Raw genomic sequence first — 19336 nt, 5'->3', positions numbered from 1 at the left:
TATATTTGAATACATAGATATAGATATATAGGTATAGATATATTTAATATATATAAGAATATTTTTCATTATTCAAGTTGGTGTGTAAGTTTATAATCAATCTATCAACAACAACTGGAGAGAAACAATTGTTGTAGTGCACCTCATGTGAGTGTGAATAGGGATTTCTTGTTTTATACATTTATTCATATATTTTAAAACCATAGATATAACAATTTAAAACTGTATATTTTCTAAACCGACAAGTGTATATATATACTCAATATTTGGGCTTGTTTTTGTACGGTGGTAGAAATTGATGATGCATCTCTGTATAACTCAAAGTCATTGATTTCAACAATTCAGCTTAATTCTAAGTTTTTATCCATTTATACAATACTAGAAGATAGCTCTGTCAATTATTTATTCCTTCTGGCTATTTCAAACATTTATTCATTCATTTTCTATTTCAAACATTTCTTAGGGATCTATTTTAATCCTTTATTGACAGTTTCCAGCTTTCTACTTGAACCATCAGCCCATTTCTCGTAACTCTCCATTTCAACCATGTCTCTCTTAGACAATTTCACACCCTCCTTTTTTTCCAAATGAGTTGAGGAACATGTTCCCCCCGACAGCTGTGTAAGTACCCCTCTGTGTACAAGTATCCCTGGTTGGGAACAAGTCACGTACAGATATATGAAGCTGAAATACATTCCAGAGCCATTAAAAGAATCCACCTCTTGTTGCACATCTCTCTTCTCATCTCATCGTTTGAAAGGATGTTGCCAGGGAAGGTGAGGAAATGTGAAAATAATGTAAAGTAGCACAAACGAAGAGCTGCATGCCCAGAGGCGAGCGGACATTACTGGATTCACTGGTCTGAAACTGAACGCTGGCTTTGACGGGATTTATGCTTGACAAGCAAAAAAGAGAGAGAAGTATTGTTGAAGGAGAAATTCTGTGTGTGTGTGTGTGTGTGTGTGTGTGTGTGTGTGTGTGTGTGTGTGTGTGTGTGTGTGTGTGTGTGTGTGTGTGTGTGTGTGTGTGTGTGTGTGTGTGTGTGTGTGTGTGTGTGTGTCGTGGAAGTCCGGATAAATGAGCTAATTATTTCCTCAGACTCACGAGACTCATTAGCACAATATGCTGAGTGGGGCTGACAGCAGGTAAGAAAGGAAAGGAAACCAACAGTTGATGCTTTCTGACACAGCAAATTAATGCTCTGCCCAAAATAGATTTGAGAAAGAAGAATATAATCAAACTTCGTCAAGATATTCACCAAGATATTCAATGTTTTTATTTAGGAATAATGTTTATTTCTACTATATTCGCATAAATCAGAAATCAAAGCTTTATAATATTATTTACCATACGGGGGTCAAATGGCCATTCTGTATGTTATGTATATTTGGAGTGTTGATCCCAAAAATTACTATAACTTGATTCACTGCTACAATTTAGCCTCGTTTAGCGCATTCGTTTTTTTTCGGTTCAGGCTCAGTGCTCATCAGCGCCATCTTCAGGTGCAACGTTTTACTTTATTTATTAAGCAGTCAAGCCTTTACACAATCTGTGGACTTCCTGCAAGTCGATGATGACGTTAATGACGAGCTGCTGAAGATGAAGTCAACAAAGAGCCAAGTAGCACAAAAAGGAATATTGCAGCTATGTGGACAAAACAAAATGTTGCTGTGTGTAAAGAAGTTGTCTGTGGAAACTTTCCAGAACAGTTTTATGTGTTCGAGTTTCCACTTGTTGTGCTGCCGCCAAGTGACAAAAACAATCAGTTCAAGTATTGATAAGAATAAGGTGAAATACAAATTCACAAAATATTTTACTGTGTGTTTTCCTCTATACTTGTGACATTGACATTTTCATCTTGTTTTATGATTTCATTGTTTGTCTGCCTGCTCTGGTGTTTTCTTTCCTTTGGGAGCACCGTGTAACTTTGTGATGAGAAGAGATTCATGAATAAAGTTTTATTTATTATTTATTACAAAGTTCAGAACAAAGCTTGTTCTTGAATCTCTCTTCAGTTCCAGGCCTGCGTCTCTGAGGCCGGCCTCGTTTCTGACTTCATTATAGAAGCAGAGAGTTGCTTCCTTCATAGTCTGTTACCGAAAACTAATTATAAAAGATTTTCTGCAATTAAAAGTGTAAAAAATGCCATAAATTCGGACTTTCACAATTTTTCACAACATTTTCAATGTAAATTAGATGCATTTTGTATATTGTGCTTTTCTACATTAGCTAATGACCTCTTACCACACACACACACACACACACACACACACACACACACACACACACACACACACACACACACACACACACACATTTCCATAATAAACTGGGCTGTTTAATGGGGCAGCTGTGGGTCAGGAGAGGTAGAGAGGGTCGTCCACTAACCTGGAGATGCGTGGTTCGATCCCTGGCTCCTCCAGTTTGCATTACAAAGTGTCCTTGAGCAAGACGCTGAACCTCAAATGTGGGATAGAAAAACCCTGCGTATAGAGCGCTGGATGAATGTGTGTGTGTGTGTGTTAATATGACCTGTGCTGTTAAGTGCTTTATAGTTAATTTAACATATTGTCTCTTATTTTTCTAACCTGTTACACGATGTTGGCAGCTTCCTCTCTCCTTCTTTACACTTTCTACTGGGGCTCATTACGAAGACGTGGATTCTCTTCACTTCTCTGCCTTTGTCCGTTGAGGCTTAACTCTCCTTCCAGAGTGTCGGCCTAACTAAACCTAAAACCTGCAGAACAGACACCCGAACAAATGAGTAGATGTGAACAGACAGATGTGATATGAACCCAGCATTAGTCTCCTGGCTGTCTCTGCACCTTCAGATCAAACTGCAGCGTCCTCCCGTCTCCAGGACTAAGCTCCGCTCCGCTCTCGTTCTATAAGAGAAGGGAATCAAGTGGAGCAACACAGACAGAAGATGGTTTAAACTCCATCACAGTTTCCTTTTGAGTTTCCATTTTACAAAAAAAAAGCACATGCAAAAGGAAACTCATGCAGAACATATTCAATATGATAAATCCTGGTAAGTAGCAATAAGACGGCTATAACAGCAATAAAATAAAATTTGTGTCCAAAGTAGAATGGGGCGATAGTTTCATGGCAATAATTTAAAAGTCAGCCCGTCGATGGATTTTCACAATGTGGGAGAAATGACTTTCCTCACACCTCCACTGCAGAATAGTTCCTAGTCTGATTGGGAGGCCATTTCACCGCATCTCTCAGATCTGGCAACAAATAATCAGGAGGACAAATAGCATCAATCCAATTTTCAATTTGGCTTTTCACAGGAGGAGAGGCTGGTGATGTTCCCCATCTACGAGAGGAGGCTTCTCTGTGTGTGTTCTATACAGACGGGGAAAGAACATCAAGGACGACTTGGCTTTGAATCTCCTATAAAGGTTTAAAAGTCTTCTTAGTATAATACATAGTCACGTCCAGGTTTCCCTTATTATTAACTGGGCTGCAGTGTGAGTTGATGATATGTTAAAAGGTAAAAGGAAGATAAATACAAAATAAAGAAAAGTTTCTGAGTCACTTCCCTCCTTACTCTACTATTTTAATGTACATAATGAGTCAAATTATTATTCAGGAGCTATTAAATTCAGTTAGTATTCATACTTTCTAAATGTATGGCATATGTCTCCTGTGGATGTGCGCACCTTTCTCCTTTTCTGGATATTAGACAGCAGATATTGCCATTACACAGTCTACTGACTCCTGCTATCAGTGTGTGTGTGTGTGTGTTGTGTGTGTGTGTGTGTGTGTGTTGTGTGTGTGTAATCCCCTGCCACTCCCACTCTCAGTCCCACAGGCATGATATTACCTGCTGTCTCTTACCGCAGTGCTTCCTCTCGTGTGTCACTCCAGAGTCATTGTTCCTCCCCGTCCCTCCTTCGCCGCGTATGAACATGTGCCTCCTCTCATTCCGGCTGCCAGCTTTCATTCCTCACCCTGGATGCTTTGTTGGATATGATCATGCAGCGGCTTCATCAGTGTTGGCAGTGCACTGTATCAGTGGGGAAATGAACCGGGTGCCGTGCGGCTCCTTCTTGCTCCGCGCTGAGGTCTTGTAAATGTTCATTTCAGAGTGGAGCAGGAAAATGGAGCCGTGTACAGTGAAGTCTCAGCTTAATACGCCTCTTGGCAGCAGGTTGATTATGCAGCGTGTGAATAAAATGTAAATGTCTTTATTTTGCCCTCATTAAACATACATTTTTCCAGATATCTGTAGAATAATGGGATGAGAGAGACAAAGCTAAAGATTATATTGATTGAAAAAATCATTGCCCATCATATGATATGGGTAAAGTCACAATGGCATCATAAAGAAGTCAAAAATGTCATAGGCCTTGTATAAGAATTAATTTTCCCAGGTTTCTCTTGATCCTACATGACTATAGACACAATTGAAATCTGCAGATCATGTTGTAGGAACGATGTCATCATGACATCACGATGAGGTCAGATAGTGTAAAGCAGAAATGCTTTAACTTCTGCAACCGATAAGTTTAGAGTCAAAGGGCCTTTTCTCACCTGAAAGTTCAGAGCAGGGTACAAACCAAGGTTCATGTCTTTTGCTTCTTTCCAGACAACTCGGATGTCGGATATTCCAACTTGAAATTTCCGAGTTTTGACTTCCAAGCGATTAAATGCACGGTAACAAACATGGCTGACCCTGAGAAGCTGATGTTTATTTGTCTGAGACAATTCAACTGTGCAGCGTCCGTTCACACAGAAACAAAGCAGAGGAGGGAAAACGACGCATGAGGCAACAAGCGCCATTATACATTTTATGTTTATGGAAACACATTCGAGGGAACGAGGAAACAAGAGTCCAACATAGACGGGCCTCAGCGCTACAGTATTTGCGTCTCCATTAGCGGACATCACACAACTGCTTGTCCCTGAAGAGTCGATACATTTCCCCCGAGTTCACAAGTCAGAACTCTGACTTTGAGTGGCGTTCCATTATACTTTTTAAAGTAGGTCAGAATTTTCGACATTCCGAGTTGTCTGGAACTCAGCAACTGTCACATTGTTTACATCTGATCCAGTTGTGTCTATGAATACTTGACATTGATTGATTTGTAGTCAGGTGTTGGTCTGACGTCAGTGAGTTGTTTTTGAATGAAGTGGTATTTCTGTTTGTATGGACAAAATGAACGAACCAATCACTTTGTTCATGTTCTTGTCCTCGTCATTCAAACACCAGAGGAACAGATTCCTCTGAGCTGCTTCCACTTCTTTGTCTTCATCTATTGTTTGATGCTGTCTCAACTACTTTTTCACATTTGTTTCACAATGCACACGATCTTCACCACGGTTCAGTTTGATCTGCAACCTGTTGCTCCCGACAGTCGTCTGAGGCACCTTTCACACCTGTTATATTTTCGTTTTTTGGCCTTGAGAAGTGAACCGTGTGGAATTGATCGTTTACTGCTCCCACACACCACATCTGAATCCTCACATAAAGCAGAAGGTGAATCTCTTTTGTACGGTGCCCTCCACTGAGGAGACCTTCGTCAAAGAGCGGCCGAGGCAGCAGCCGGCGACACGCGACCTTGATACCAAACAGCGTGCAGCTGAGAGCGGGGATCAAAGGTTGCGTGGGTTCACACCAGCGAGGCTAAGCTACTGCTGATCCCACTCATGACCTTCACAGGCGACAACAGAAGCTCCGCTGCTGCTTCCTCCTGGTTGGAAGGTCAGTGTTATATCTGGCGTTTGTGTTTTCCGGAGATATTTGTGGATGGTTGATGGACTGATGGACATCCGATGAATATACAGTGAGTGGAAAACTATCAAATATTTATGTAGTTAGGGTCCAACCCTCCTCATCGGCATTTCACCCCCGTCCCGAGCATCAAAATGACTGATGAGGTGTGTCAGAGGGGAACAGTCATTAAACTCTGACTGAATATTCAGATGCTGTGTTGTGCACTTTAAAGGTGACAGTTCCCTCAGCTGGGAAAAGGTGTGTTTATTTGGCCGAGGTGCAGATGTGAGGTCGCTGGGTCAAATCCAGCAAACGCTCGGTGTGTCCTTCACTTTCTCTCCTGCATGACTTCACTCTGAGTTTGTCTGGAAATGAGTTAATGACTAATAATATTCAAAGGAGCAATTCCCAGAAGATCAATGTCAAGCCTCCACATGGGAAGTCCAGATTTTGAACATAGGAAAAATGAATGAACACTTGATGGTTGGATCGACACAAAACGTTTGTTGATTTAATTCAGTTTAAGCATTTTGTTGATTTACCATATTTGGAAAGTCACCAAAGTGTCGACAATGAACATTTTCAGTAAAATGTTCACAGACAGCAATTTGTTTTCTTCCTAATTTGATTCATTCTGCAGTAAATATCAATTTGCGGTGACTCGAGCGTCGTTATACTTTAATATTTTATGTTTAAACTCTCACAGCACTCGGTTAAAGTTGGGTTGTCTGGTTATACTGAAAAACGTTCACTCCGATCACGTCTGGTCAATCCACTGCCGTTAATGAATGTAGGGTTTTGTTCATAAAAAAAAAAAGACAATAATACAATACACTCAGTGATTATATTGCCAGCACAGTGTAATAACAAAAACACTTTAGTTATATATGAATGTAATTATATGAGACAGGGTTGGAAAGTGGGGACACTTTTACGTGTCCTTATTATTAAAACTGCCTCTGTAGTAGTGATGTAGGGACACCAGAAGGATGTGTCCACATTGGCAAGGTCCCATGGACATGTGACATCACGACTTAAGAGTTAACAGAAACACTTACAGACTCTTTTTCAATGAGGAAGAAGTAAACAAAATTCAATACAATCTGTCAAATCACAACATGCATTTCCTCAAGGCTCTTCACGCAGTGAGGTCAGGACTTTACAATATTCTAGAGAAACGTATCAATGAGCAAACACAATGAGGAGAAGATGGGAACAATATCTGGTCCCTGTCACAGAATCGTGTTACTTGTGAAGATCGATTGGTGGGTTGATGGATTACTTGATGAACTGAGCAGGGTTCAGGTGGTCCGAGGCAGAATGACCACAAGATAACCACAAAGAGTGAGAGACACACTACAAATAGACAGAAATTGACAAAAAAGACATACAATAAAGTCAAGGAGACACTAAAGAGACAAAGTGACTGCCATTGTTTTAATCTGGGTAGCTATGGCTTCTATAGGAGCCCTTTCACAAAGCTCAGCATCTGCCCATCAGTTAATCCTCTGTATCTCTGTCCCTGGACTCGTGCACAGAGATGTGAGAGTTACTTTCAGAAGACTGAGACCTGTAGTGTGCAGCTGCAGTGAGTGAACCCCCGCTGTCAGCGCTGTGGTGGGACCAGAGGTGGGACCAGAGGTGGGACCAGAGGTGGGACCCCCCTCCAGGAACTCTGCGCGCTCTGTGCATCTCAGTGACGCAGGACTCGGACCTGCGACGCTAACTCTCATTGAAACCCTCCTTCCTCCCTTTTCCCCCCTCCACTCTCTCCTTCTCTTCCTCCCATCACTTCACAGAGGGCTGGCGGTGTGGCAGCATCCTCCTCCTCCTCCTCCTCGTCCTCACCCTCCTCATCCTCTGGGTACCGGCCCCTCCACCGCACCGTGCCAGCGGGGCGACTGACTGACTGCAGCGCGTCCGGAGCGGAGCTGGAGGAGAGCAGAGGGAAGACGCGAGCAGGAGAAGAGGAGCAGAGAAGAGGAGGAGGACGGGACTGTCTCTCCTCCAACAGGCGGGATTACACTCTGCGGTGTCCCGTCGCTTCAACATGCCTGCGGGGAGTCAAGGAGTCGCTGGGATTACTGCGTTTATCGGCTCCTGGCTGCTGCTGCTGCTCGGCTCCTGTGGGACAGGTGCGCAAGGTGAGCGGCTCCGTGCGCGTCCTGGAGAGAGAGAGAGGGGGGGTTTACTGACAGGGACCCCCACGGTTTATTATCACTCAGCTGTGAGGGTCTGGACTAACACCTGGGGGGGGCTGTGTGTGGCACAGGGCTGCTGCTGCTGCTGCTGCTGCTGACTTTTTACTGTCTGCAAAGTGACAAATAGAAAATCATTGTCATCAATTTACCTTCTGTGGTTTATGATAAAAAGATGGAAAACACAAAAAGGACTTCATTTCACTGCTTGAATAGATTCAAAACGAGGCAGAAATATGATTAAGACTCTAAGAATTCATTATTTTACAAGTTGATCAATAATAATAGACAATAGATAATAATCCATAGTCTCAAATATGTTTAGTTTACAATGATTTCAACTAGAAAACACCAACAAATCTGCAACTTTGGTAATTTTGCATAAAAAAAATAAGTACGATTTTTTAAAACTTAATATAATAATGACAAACTGAAGTCTTCAAAAAAAACCTGAGCTTTAATTTTTCCTTTATTTTTTGGGGGTAATTTTTCGTCTGTATTTGTTGTATGTATTTACTGTCTCGATGTTGGTCTGCGACTTGTTTCTCCAGTTTTGGGGAAATGGTGCCGCAGCTCATTCAGTTTATTCTGTGAATCTGGTGAATTAAACAGTGGGCTGCGTGGGGCGGCACTGACCCGACCACCGTGAGGTCTTGTTGCTGAAAGGGGAGCACACGTCCTCTTGGGGGATTTACAGCTGTCAAGTTATTTCAGAGATAGCGAATCCCACAAGTTGCGCGTTCCCATTTTGGCTTTTCCAGCATTTGATGTTTCCCTCAAGAGAGAGAGAGAGAAGAGAGAGAGGGGAGGCTGTGGTCTATCTGTGGAAAATGTGGGCAAAGCCGCACAGGAGGATGCTGCAGCTCCTTCCTCAGCTCCAGGATTATCCTCAGAAAACATCCTGAAAAGTGGCTTCTTGTGCAGGAGGAGGATTTAGGGAGAAATCACAAAAATGCTTATTTGATTGCTGCACGAGAGCAAATTGATATTTTACCCTGCAACAAGTGGGACAGATCAATAGATGGATGTCCCTGTATGCATATGAGGCATTCTCCTCCAGGGAGGCTTCAACAAATAGGTCCAGTAGCTGCACAATTGTAGTGGCTCAGTGAAATGAGCCCTTTTCCCCCCCACTGTAATTACTGCACTCCCACGGACTGATGTTGTCAATAAGAGTCTATCACGTGACATCCCTGTGGGCACGTCGACAAAAGAAACAAACAAAAATCAGTACTGACCCTAATGGATCCGATGCTTTCGCACTCCCATTGTTAATCAGCTATAAGAGAAAGTTGTGAAATCAATGACTGAACGGATGAACGCATGGTGGCTGTAGCTGCTGGTGGTGGATAGAGAATAAGGATGGATGCATTATGGACATTGTTGGTTCCCAGTTGTGTTGATTGTTTGCAAAGACAACATTTGCATAACAAAATGGGACGTATTAATAATTATGGACTAAAATCGACCGATACCCAGATTAAGTCGTCGGTGCAACGCCTCAGTGGATGGAGCCCAACACAAAACCTTAACTGTGTTTCCCATAGTGTGTTTTGCTCTGCAGCATACTGTGTATACTGTGTATACTGTGTATACTGTGTATCAGTCATTAATCCAGATTGTAATTCCTGGGCAGTGAAACAGGATTGGGTCAGTGTTAACATTTTCAAACTGGTCCTGTGTTATACCAAAAAAACGACCAGACCAAATTTACCACTAGGTGTCACACCTGAGGTAGCAGACGCTCCTGAAGGGAGAGAGAGAGAGAGAGAGAGAGAGAGAGAGAGAGAGAGAGAGAGAGAGACCATGAATGAGAGAGTAGTGACTCCAGTCCACTTGATGGCGCTAATGCACCTCTAAGATGGTTTCACAATCACCAATAAACATGAGAAGAAGCAGAGACACTTTTAATTTCCTCACATTTAGCTGCCTCGTCTTCTCTCGAGAAAAATCAAATAAACTTTGTAGACACAACGTGCACACCGCTCTGAAATGATCTTGTGTCAGCAGTGACTTGTGCACGGCTTATATTAATCACATCATATCGTTTATCGCTAACACAATAAGCCGAGACGCCGTCGGCACAGGTTACTGATGAAGGGCCGCTTTTTAATTTGCCAGAACCCGTTGGCTGGTTTCAGATCCGGCACTGGACCAGACTTGGCCCAAACTGGAAATCGACCCGTAGAGTGTAGAATGAAAAGGCTTCAGCTCAGTAACCAACTGACACGTCGTTCATCAAGTGTTGCACGTGGAGGGCAGGAGTCCTCTCACGGTGACACAAGTGGGCGGTTGAACATGTGGAAGCAGACGTCTGATAATCCCTCTCTTGTTGAAACCGACAATCCAACTTGCACTTCATCCAGTAACTGGTCCAAGAGGTGAGGGACCACATGCAGAGTTTGAACTTCCTCTCATTAAGGCTCTTTTTTCATTCATCACACGGCCATTTATTAAATTACGTTTTATAAACAAATAAGTGCAAAAACGATGAACAGCTTCCGGAAAGGACTGACTGTAAATGTGCATTGTGTGTTATCTCCATAATTAACTGGATTCGCAAAGGGACTGTGTGTGTGTGTGTCGACCTAAACATAAAACAACTGTGTTTCCTGATATGTGTTTGTAAGAATTGGTTCTTTTCAGCAGAACGTGTCCTTTATAGAGACTGTGAGGATTCTCTGTGTTTCAGCCAAGCTCGAACCCAGAGGTGACGAATTTAAATAACTCAGATACACGTCAAAACAACGGCAAACGCTGCAATGTCAGTGGTGTTTTTTTCAGTGTAGTTGAGCCATCGTGAACATGAATGATGGCAAAAGTTGTAGATGTTCTCAAGAGTGGCAGCCGTCCTTCCTTTAAACTTGTCTGGTCTTGTGGCCACTCAAAGAGCTTTACTGTACAGGTATTGCCATTCACACACAGTCTTGAGGTGAATCGATGTGGGAGCACTTTCTCTCTCACACACCTCACACATCGCCTGCAGGGGGAACTTGGGGTTCAGTATCTTGCCCAAGGACACTCATAAGCTGGGTAGACTGGGATCAAGCCACTGACCTTCTGGTTATGGACGACCAGCTCAACCTCCTGAGCCACTTTTAGACAATGTTACAAAAGGACACAAGAATAAACCTGAGCTCGACAGGTGTGTGGAGGGAAAAAGCTGTAAACCCTAGTTTGGGTTTCCACAGCCAGCAGGTGGGCGTGTCAATGACTTTTCTAGTGCAACAGATGTGAAACTGAAAGAATTCAGATATCGCAGGATGAATCTTACACTAGAGGCGGTGATGAAGATGTCAACTTGGAAAGACGAGGAGATTTGAGAGCTTTTGCCGATGAGGGCCAGTGTCTATGTGCTGTACACAAACAGCGCCTCCTGCTGTTCTACACAGGTGTCACACCTCATCTGGACGTTCTGGACATTTTCCTGTTACCGTGAAGGCGTCTGACAGAATAATCCCAGGCTGTAATCATTACATTTGATAGGCAAACATTTTCCGGAGCCAATGTTCAGGACATTTTCCAAAGTCCAAGTCTGAAAACCGCTGAATGGACAGTGTTAGGTGAGAAAATAAAGCAGCAGTGCTAACAAGACTTTATACATAAAAGACATAATAAGTAGTCGGTGCCGTCTGAGGGTTTGTTTGTTGTAGTGGTAAAACAACATTAAAGTGTTGCTGCCTTTGGGCATGAGGTCATTTGTCAGGTAAACTTAAGACCTTTCAGGAATCTAAACAAATGACTTCATTTTGCCTCCTGCTCTTTCCTCTCGCTCCGACTTCGGCGGCTGTGGGCTGGTTAGAGGTGTTTGATTATTTAACCGGCTCAGACTGACGGGGGGGGGGTCTTTATGGTGCCATTATTTTCTCCCGAGCGCTGGAAATACGTCTCTTCCAGTCCAGTGGCAGACAGAAAATATTTGGTAAAAACTATATATTCAGGGAGAGGAGTTGATTTGAATTTACGCCCAGCTCCCTGGTTCATATGCGAGCAGCCTTGTCTCATCAGAATTTATTACTTTTCTATGAGCTGGTGGTTTGCACTGAGAGTACATAAACCTCTGAATAAAATCAATTTAGTGTGAATGTGTGAGGCATTTCTTCCCCCCCTTGGAAACCGTGCTGTCCTTTATGCTTCACGAGACGATGGAGTCTTTGAGAACCAGCAGGAGGAAAAGAGCAAAGTAGTTGAGGATAAATCAGCCATACTTTTTCTCTTTTTAGTGTCATTTATGAAAAGGCGTCGAGTGGAAGTGGAGTCATGAAGAGGTTGCGATTAAGTCAAGGTTACACAAAGTGCTTGTGTGCGCCTGGAGCTGCCAGTCTTGACTCTAGATTTATTAATCCAGGGGCGAGTAGTTAAGTGATAAAAGTGACAGAGAACTGCATTCAATCCATCTGCCTTTGTGACCTGTGGGACTTCGTGTTTGCCCGAGGCCGATTCCCCGGTGGATGTCTGCCTCCCTAAAAACAGATCCATTCATCAAATGGCCCTGTCATTGTATCAGCGGACTTGTTATCGGTCCAGGAATCGGCCACGTTGTGCTGAGGTCACTGTTCACTGTCACTCTCTGATGCAGCAGGAAAGTGGAAACTGTGGACGTCAGCTACTAACGCAGCGTCGATTAATGTCCAATGATGACTTTATATTTTGTAAATAATATGCCTGCGACCTGTCAGTGCCTCAGTCAGAGCCCATTTCTCTAGTACATTTAGAAGAAAGAGTACGAGGGTAGTTCAGAAGAACTGATGACCTTGAGGACTCAAAGACCAATGACAAAAATGAACTTCCATCCATCCACTGTCTTACGCTTTCCAGCTTCCTGCGGGGATGATGGAACGTGAGTTGGACAGGCGGGTCGGTGCAGTGACTGCAGTAATGTGTAGATTGTACCAGAACAGAAAGAGCTCTCAATTTACTGGTCAATCTACGTTACAACCCTCACTGTGGGCACAAGCTCTGGGTAGTTAGGAAAGAACAAGGTAGCAAATACAACTGAGTCTGGGAAATGAGAAAGAAAAAGAATAGAAAATAGTCCAGTAGGTGGAGGGGACACAGAGCTATGCACAAAACAAAAGAGTTGTGAGTTTACTGCGGTGCTCTGTGTGGACATTCATTCTGGTCGTCCACCATCTTTAAGTCAAGCTGTGTCCCTCTTCTCTCCTCTCATTTCACCCATCGCTGGGTTTTCTTTTGTGTGTGTCTGCGATTCTGTGAATGTGTCTGTGTGGTTTTTTTGTTCTCGTCTTTGGGGCATTTTCCAGTACAAACACCAACCTTGCCGGGGACTAGTCGCCCTTAAGAGGACCAGAGCCTGATGGCAATGAGGCAAAACGTCATTTCTGAGGTCCTGGTGAGGATCAGGGCAGGTGCTGAGGCTTTGTAAACGTTAGGCATTAAAACAAATGTCCTAATAAAAGTAGATGCACTTTTTTAGATCCCCTATTTTCTCTCATGAGGAAAACCTCAGAGCTTTCTTTTGAAGATATAGATATCGTCTCTCTCCCACACAACAATCTGTGAGCAAAACTAAATTCATATGGAATGTGTCAGAACAATGGCAGTTTCCTTATTGTGTTTTGAAAAATAAAATGCTCTGATAGAGTGGAAACATGTAAATTGCTTTGTTATTTGAGAACGACAATAACCAGGGATGGGGAAAGGGTATTTGAAATGTAAACTTCAATAAAACTACTGTTACTCAAAAGATATTCTACTCAGATTAAAGTATAAAAACAAGTTTGTAAAATGCACGAGACATTATTGTTTGTTTTAATGTTATATGCTCATTCATAAATGATTAAACTATTGAATTAAAGCACGTCTTTAGGCTTCCGCTCACATTGGCATTTAAACGTCTATATGCCATAAGGTGAGAGGTGAGAACTTAATCACAAGTCCTTATTGAGCCACACAAATCAAACAGCCAGTCTAAATATCACTCAATGAGTCTTGTGCACCGTTAAGTCCTCCACAATGAGCTGTAAATCCAACTTCACTGCTCTTCACTCTCCATGCAGAATAGAACCGGCCCACTCAGCCTCTCTGGGCTCGCTGCCCAGTTTCCAAACCCTGAGGTGGGGGAGCTCCGCGGTCAGAGATGATCACAAACAGTAGGAAGGAGGAGCACGCCTCACTGACAATAGAAGTGATCTGAGAAGCTCCAGCTGAAGTGTCCGCCATGAGGATTTCAGGGTTTAGCATTTAGCCTGACCCAGCATGCCCCCGGTGGTCAGTTACTGCGGTCGCCAGGTGGTGCATTCAATCAGCAGCCTGTTGCATTCTCAAGTGGTCGATTCTAACTTCATCATCAGGCTCAGTCCCTGACGACATTGGTCTGATGTACCTGCGCCAAGAAGGTTGTGTTTCTATGTGTCTGTGTCTATGTTTGTAAGCAAGATTGCTCAAAACTTACCACATGGATTGGCACGAAACCTGGTGGAAAGATGCATTATGGGTCGGGAAAACACTTTAAATTTGGGTGTGGATCCGGATCAGGGAGATTTGTGCATTTGCGCATGTTTTGACACTTTCATGGATTCTGATGAAAAAAAATCTGGCATATTTAGGGGATTTATATCTAATTGTCTGTGTATTTTGGTGCAGATTCAAATAAAAATCTGAATATAACGGATTTAAATCGTTAAATCATTCCTGTCATATATAATAGCATTGTACTTACCAAGTTAAAGGTACCTTACACCTAATTTCCTTTGGTTATACTGCACCAGTCAGAATTCATAATGTAGTTAGCTTAGTGTTGCAGTCTGAAACGAGTGGGGAGTTTGCAGCTCACAAACTCTTCACACAAAGTTGCTAAACTACTTTCTGCTAACAAAGTAATCTTAAATAACACAACTTTGTCCTCTGCTTAAGAAACTCTTGAGCCTCCTCCCTACTTATAACAGTTTCTCACTTGAGCTCTCGTGAAGGTTAGATGCTTCAGGGTCTAGTTTTATGATGAGTGGAAATTCTTAAAACAAAAACTTAAAAAACAACTATCACTGAACTTTATAAATATGTCCCCTGGATATTTTTTATGTAATTTTGGTCAGTTCCCAATTTTCTGTTCAGGCAGGTTTTTTACACAAGTTCAGTTTTAGCCCAGTTATGTAATTGAACCAGATCAGAAGGTGACGACTGTAAAAGAAACTCTGAATGTTCTTTTTTTTTTACAAGAGGCATTTATCAGAGTGGGCTATTATTTAGGATACGAGTGGAGAGACCTTGGGGAAGTGAGTGGTTTTCTCTCTGCAGGACTCACTGTCCTTCAACCACATCAGCAGAAAAGCTCAAAAATATAAAACAGGAGCTGAAAGTGAAACTAAAAGTGGAAATGGTGTCCTTTCACAAAAGAAACAAGCCTATAAAATGTATTCAGCCATTTATATTTCATTTTTTTTACAGCATTGAATAGAGAATAAAGACATTAGTTTGAACCCTCATCAGTAACCAACTGGTTTTAGAAGTCACATGATAAAACAGAGATCACCTGTGGGTAGTGAAGGGTAGTTAACCTGCGTCTGAAAGGTGAGTCAGTATCGTGGCTTCCACCTCCACCGTGAAGACGGAGGAAGAGTCGGAGCAACTTGGTGAAGATCCACAAACTGTCATTTTTAAATATATAGTTTTATTTATAGATCATGCAAAGCACATTAGTGTAATAACAGTAATGAATCTAAATAATTCATAGTTTATTACCTGCGTCAATGAGGTTATGTTTTCTCCTCTGTCCATTTGTTTATTTGTTTGTTTGTCAGCAGGATTTCACAAAAACGACTCCAATTAATTTCCTTGAAAGTTGGTTGACGGATGAAACATGGGCCAAAATATAAGCTGTAAAATCTCCAAAGAACAATTAATGGATCATGATGACAAAATAGTATTTTGGGGACTGATATGTACGAGTGTTTGCAATTAGTTGTTTCATTTCTGTTTGTTTGTGTGTTTTCTCCGTATGTCAGCAGGATTACTGGAGAACTACTGAACCAAATTCCATGCAATTTAGTGGAGGGGTAGGAAATGAACCACGAAAGAAAAAAGTTTGGAGCAGATCTGGATAATTGCAAAGATCTTTTTTTTCACTTTCATGAACATGTTGAAATTGGGTTTCATCCTCAGCCGAGGAATCAGCTTTCTGAGCACCAGTCTAGTTCTTCTTTTCACCGCGGACAGGATTTTCACACGTTAAAGAAAGGAGCCAGACATCAGGAAAATCTGATTTCAAAGTGAAATGATCCACTTGAAAAGTTTCATGCTGCAGCTTTGACGCTACTCAGCCACAAAATCAGCAAGATGGGGTCGACAAAATGTCAAAACTTAGACGTAGGAAAACACCGCTTGTTTTCCATTTCCTACTGGCAGTCAAACTTCAGTTTCTTCCTTTTAGGACACTAATCGTAACTGCGTCATTCTTGAAATTGCACTTTTGTCACTTAATTTAGAGTCTTGCATAAACTCCATCGTCCTGAACAAAGCTTTTGTCATTTTCACTTCCTCTCCACCCTAAGCCAAAAAAGGATCGAGGCAAAAACAAAAGAAGGAAGAACATTCTATTTCATACACAGTGGGACTTAATATCCTCCCAGTGAGTGTCTGCAAAGAAAAGTGTCTTTCAATGTCTCGTCCCTATTTTGAATTGCTAATAGGAACCTTTAACGATGTGCTCATCACACTCCACATTCTCCTCATGGGTCCATTAGCAGAAGTGATGTAACCTGCAGCAATTGTCGCACATCTGCATAAGAGTGACATATAACAACGTGGAAGATTTTTCTTTTTCATTACTAATGTTTGTTTTCTTTCTCATTATTTTATTGTCGCTTGTTTGATTGAGCTCTTAGTGTGTGTGCTGACATCACATCAAGTGTTAAACCTTGTACAATTCAGATAAACGCTGCACTTGCTGCTTTGTTGCATTGCGTTTTTTTCTTTTTATCATTCATTTTGCCGATCAGGTGCATTAAGGTAAGATGCTGCAGTTATCTCAGAGGAAACTAAAAGCCTCGTATTCACGGGGAGAAAACCTGGCTGATTATGTTGCAGAAAACGGTTTATGTGCCAGTGTGCTCTAAATGTAGAGTCATTGTCTAGCAGGAGGTCTCAGATGCTGAGAGTCAGCAGAATCACTGGCCTGCCTGTTGTGTCACCAACACACAGATGAGAGGCTGGAAATGAGGAAGGAACGTTTCTCTCATTGTTAAACGACGAGACGAGCAGCAGAGAGTCTCCGTTAAGTGGTCAGACTGTCGGGTTCCAGTCTGCAGCCGAAGCAGGAGCACCGTCCTCATCAGTCACTGTCGGACTGCCCTCACATGAACACTGTTAGTTTGCTATTAGCCACAAAATCGAGATTATAATGGGGATTTAACTAAATACTTGTAGGTGACAACATAAAAAGTTAATTTACATATGAAGTATTTTGGAAACTGGCCATCAAGAGCTAAATATCTGGTATTTTAATTTGAATGTCATTGCGTCTGTTTTTTAGAGTGAAATCTATAACCTTATGTGGCTCACAGTTATTTAAGAAACAAAACAAGTGGCTCATTCATGCTCAACGTTAAATACGTATACAGAAATGTTGGGAGCCTTCTGTCGTATTCATGCACGTCATTCGAAAGCTTATAGATGCTGACAACTACAGTTTATACAGCTTTACACAAGACAGGGAGGCTGTTGGGTCAGTAGAGAGGGATCCAAAATGTGTCATTTCCTTTTACTGTTTTCGTTGGAGGTTGATTTTCATGTTTTGGACGCTTTTACTTTGAATGTGCCGACCAGCGTCTCAAAAACCCAGAAATTACAGGTTTGATGGTTCCGCTGATCTGTGATTTCCATTGTTATTTTTCATATGTATTTTTGTTCATTATATTACACAAACCAGCTCAACTTGATGCCACTTGAGAGGTTATGAAACTGGACCCTTTTGTGACAATAGCTTTTTAAAAATGTGTCTCAAAAGCATAGAGGCAAAGAAATGGGATAAGAAAGAAAAATGAACAAGTGTTTCTGATTACAAAAAATCTGCCCTGAATATATGATGAGAATAATGAATTGTGAAAAGATATAATATCTCAGGGTTTACTTCGGCTATTTCCACCAAGTACATATTGTTCTCGTAGCCTTCAGACTCAGTTGATCCCACCTCACTTGACACTGACGGTGTTCTACCAGCTGGTGTCTAAAGTGCTCCCATGTCTTCTGGGTTCACAAGTCAAGATCTTAAGGTGTTAAATGTTTTTTCTCTCATGGGATAATATTGAATTACCACCCAGAATTAATTATAACAGGATCCACATATAGCTCTGGGTACAGCGCTGAGAGCCGGTGCTTGTACTACATCCTATAACACTATAGTTCACCCATCCAGAAACGTTAGATTTAAAAGAGCTAACACAGAATGGTGTCAGATGAGGTTCTGGCGGCTGTGGGCTGTATCAGTGCCACTTGGTGTTTAGTTCCCTTCTGCTGCAGATTTCATGAGCTGTCAAAGATTTACCAAAGGATTTGTGGATTCCTTGTAGCTTTGTTTAAAAACTGCCTCGTGGATCCATGTCTCTCCCCGGGCAGTGGCTCGCAGTACAGCAACCTTTAACCTTCCCTTTCCTCTTGGATTTCTGTGATTGTGCTTCACCTTTTTTTGTCACAGTCACATTTTATATGTCACGACTCCGCCAAGGAAACTCAACCTCCCCTGCTCAAATACCTGCTTCTTCTATCGAGCTTTATCCGCCGAGGTCACGTTCTTATAACACGTTATCCTCCGAGATTTGTATCCTCTCTAAACTAATTCGACTCCATTTTGCACTTGCTCTGTGTCTCTGGCGGCCTCAGGCCTCCACGGCTGGACGGAGATGAAGAAACGGCAGCATTATGAATTCCATTAGCATCAACTTACCTCTTCACAGGTTGCTTTAAGTGCAGTGGTAACAGTTCAGGTGTGATGCATTCCTGTATTTTATGCTCTGAGATCATTAAAGGGTTTTTTGAAGTTAATTTACTTTTAGCCGCTGCAAAAACAAAGACATAAAAGCAAAAGTATAAAGAATGGATTGAACATTGTCGATCTGCTCCCAACATTACTTTGCTGGTGACGCAATAAGATACACAGCTGTAATGTTACTTTTAAAAAATACTTTTGGAATTGGTTAAATAAGTTTGAAGATGCAGTATAAGTACCTGAGTTTGAATAGAAGTACACAAAGTCCGGGGTGTCTGCAGACAGCAGAGACTGGGTGAGCCCTGGGTGGATATGACAGCCTATTCAATACTGTGACAGACTGCGCTTTATAGTCTCAGGTAATGAAAATCCCTCTGTGCTGGGAATGAAGTACCATAATGTTGACAAAGTAATCTCAGCTGAAGCCTTGTCAGAGCAGAAGACAAGAACCGGCTCCGGTGGAAAGAACAA

At 42.1% G+C, this 19336-nt stretch overlaps 1 protein-coding gene across 1 annotated transcript in view; it reads left to right on the top strand.

Annotated features, from left to right (window-relative positions):
- Window positions 1-7372: 7372 nt before the first annotated feature.
- LOC118121620 (contactin-associated protein-like 4) overlaps window positions 7373-19336 on the top strand; it is a 72248-nt gene continuing 60284 nt past the window's right edge. Inside the window, exon 1 of the mRNA XM_035177654.2 lies at window positions 7373-7869. Coding sequence (XP_035033545.2) covers window positions 7776-7869 — 94 coding nt within the window. The 5' untranslated portion in view covers window positions 7373-7775. The remainder of the gene's footprint in view (window positions 7870-19336) is intronic.

Source organism: Hippoglossus stenolepis, chromosome 14 (genome assembly GCF_022539355.2).
Source record: "Hippoglossus stenolepis isolate QCI-W04-F060 chromosome 14, HSTE1.2, whole genome shotgun sequence".
In the NCBI taxonomy this organism is placed as follows: Eukaryota; Metazoa; Chordata; class Actinopteri; order Pleuronectiformes; family Pleuronectidae; genus Hippoglossus; species Hippoglossus stenolepis.
Note: the sequence above shows the minus strand (reverse complement) of the source record. Positions and strands in the feature narration are given on the sequence as shown.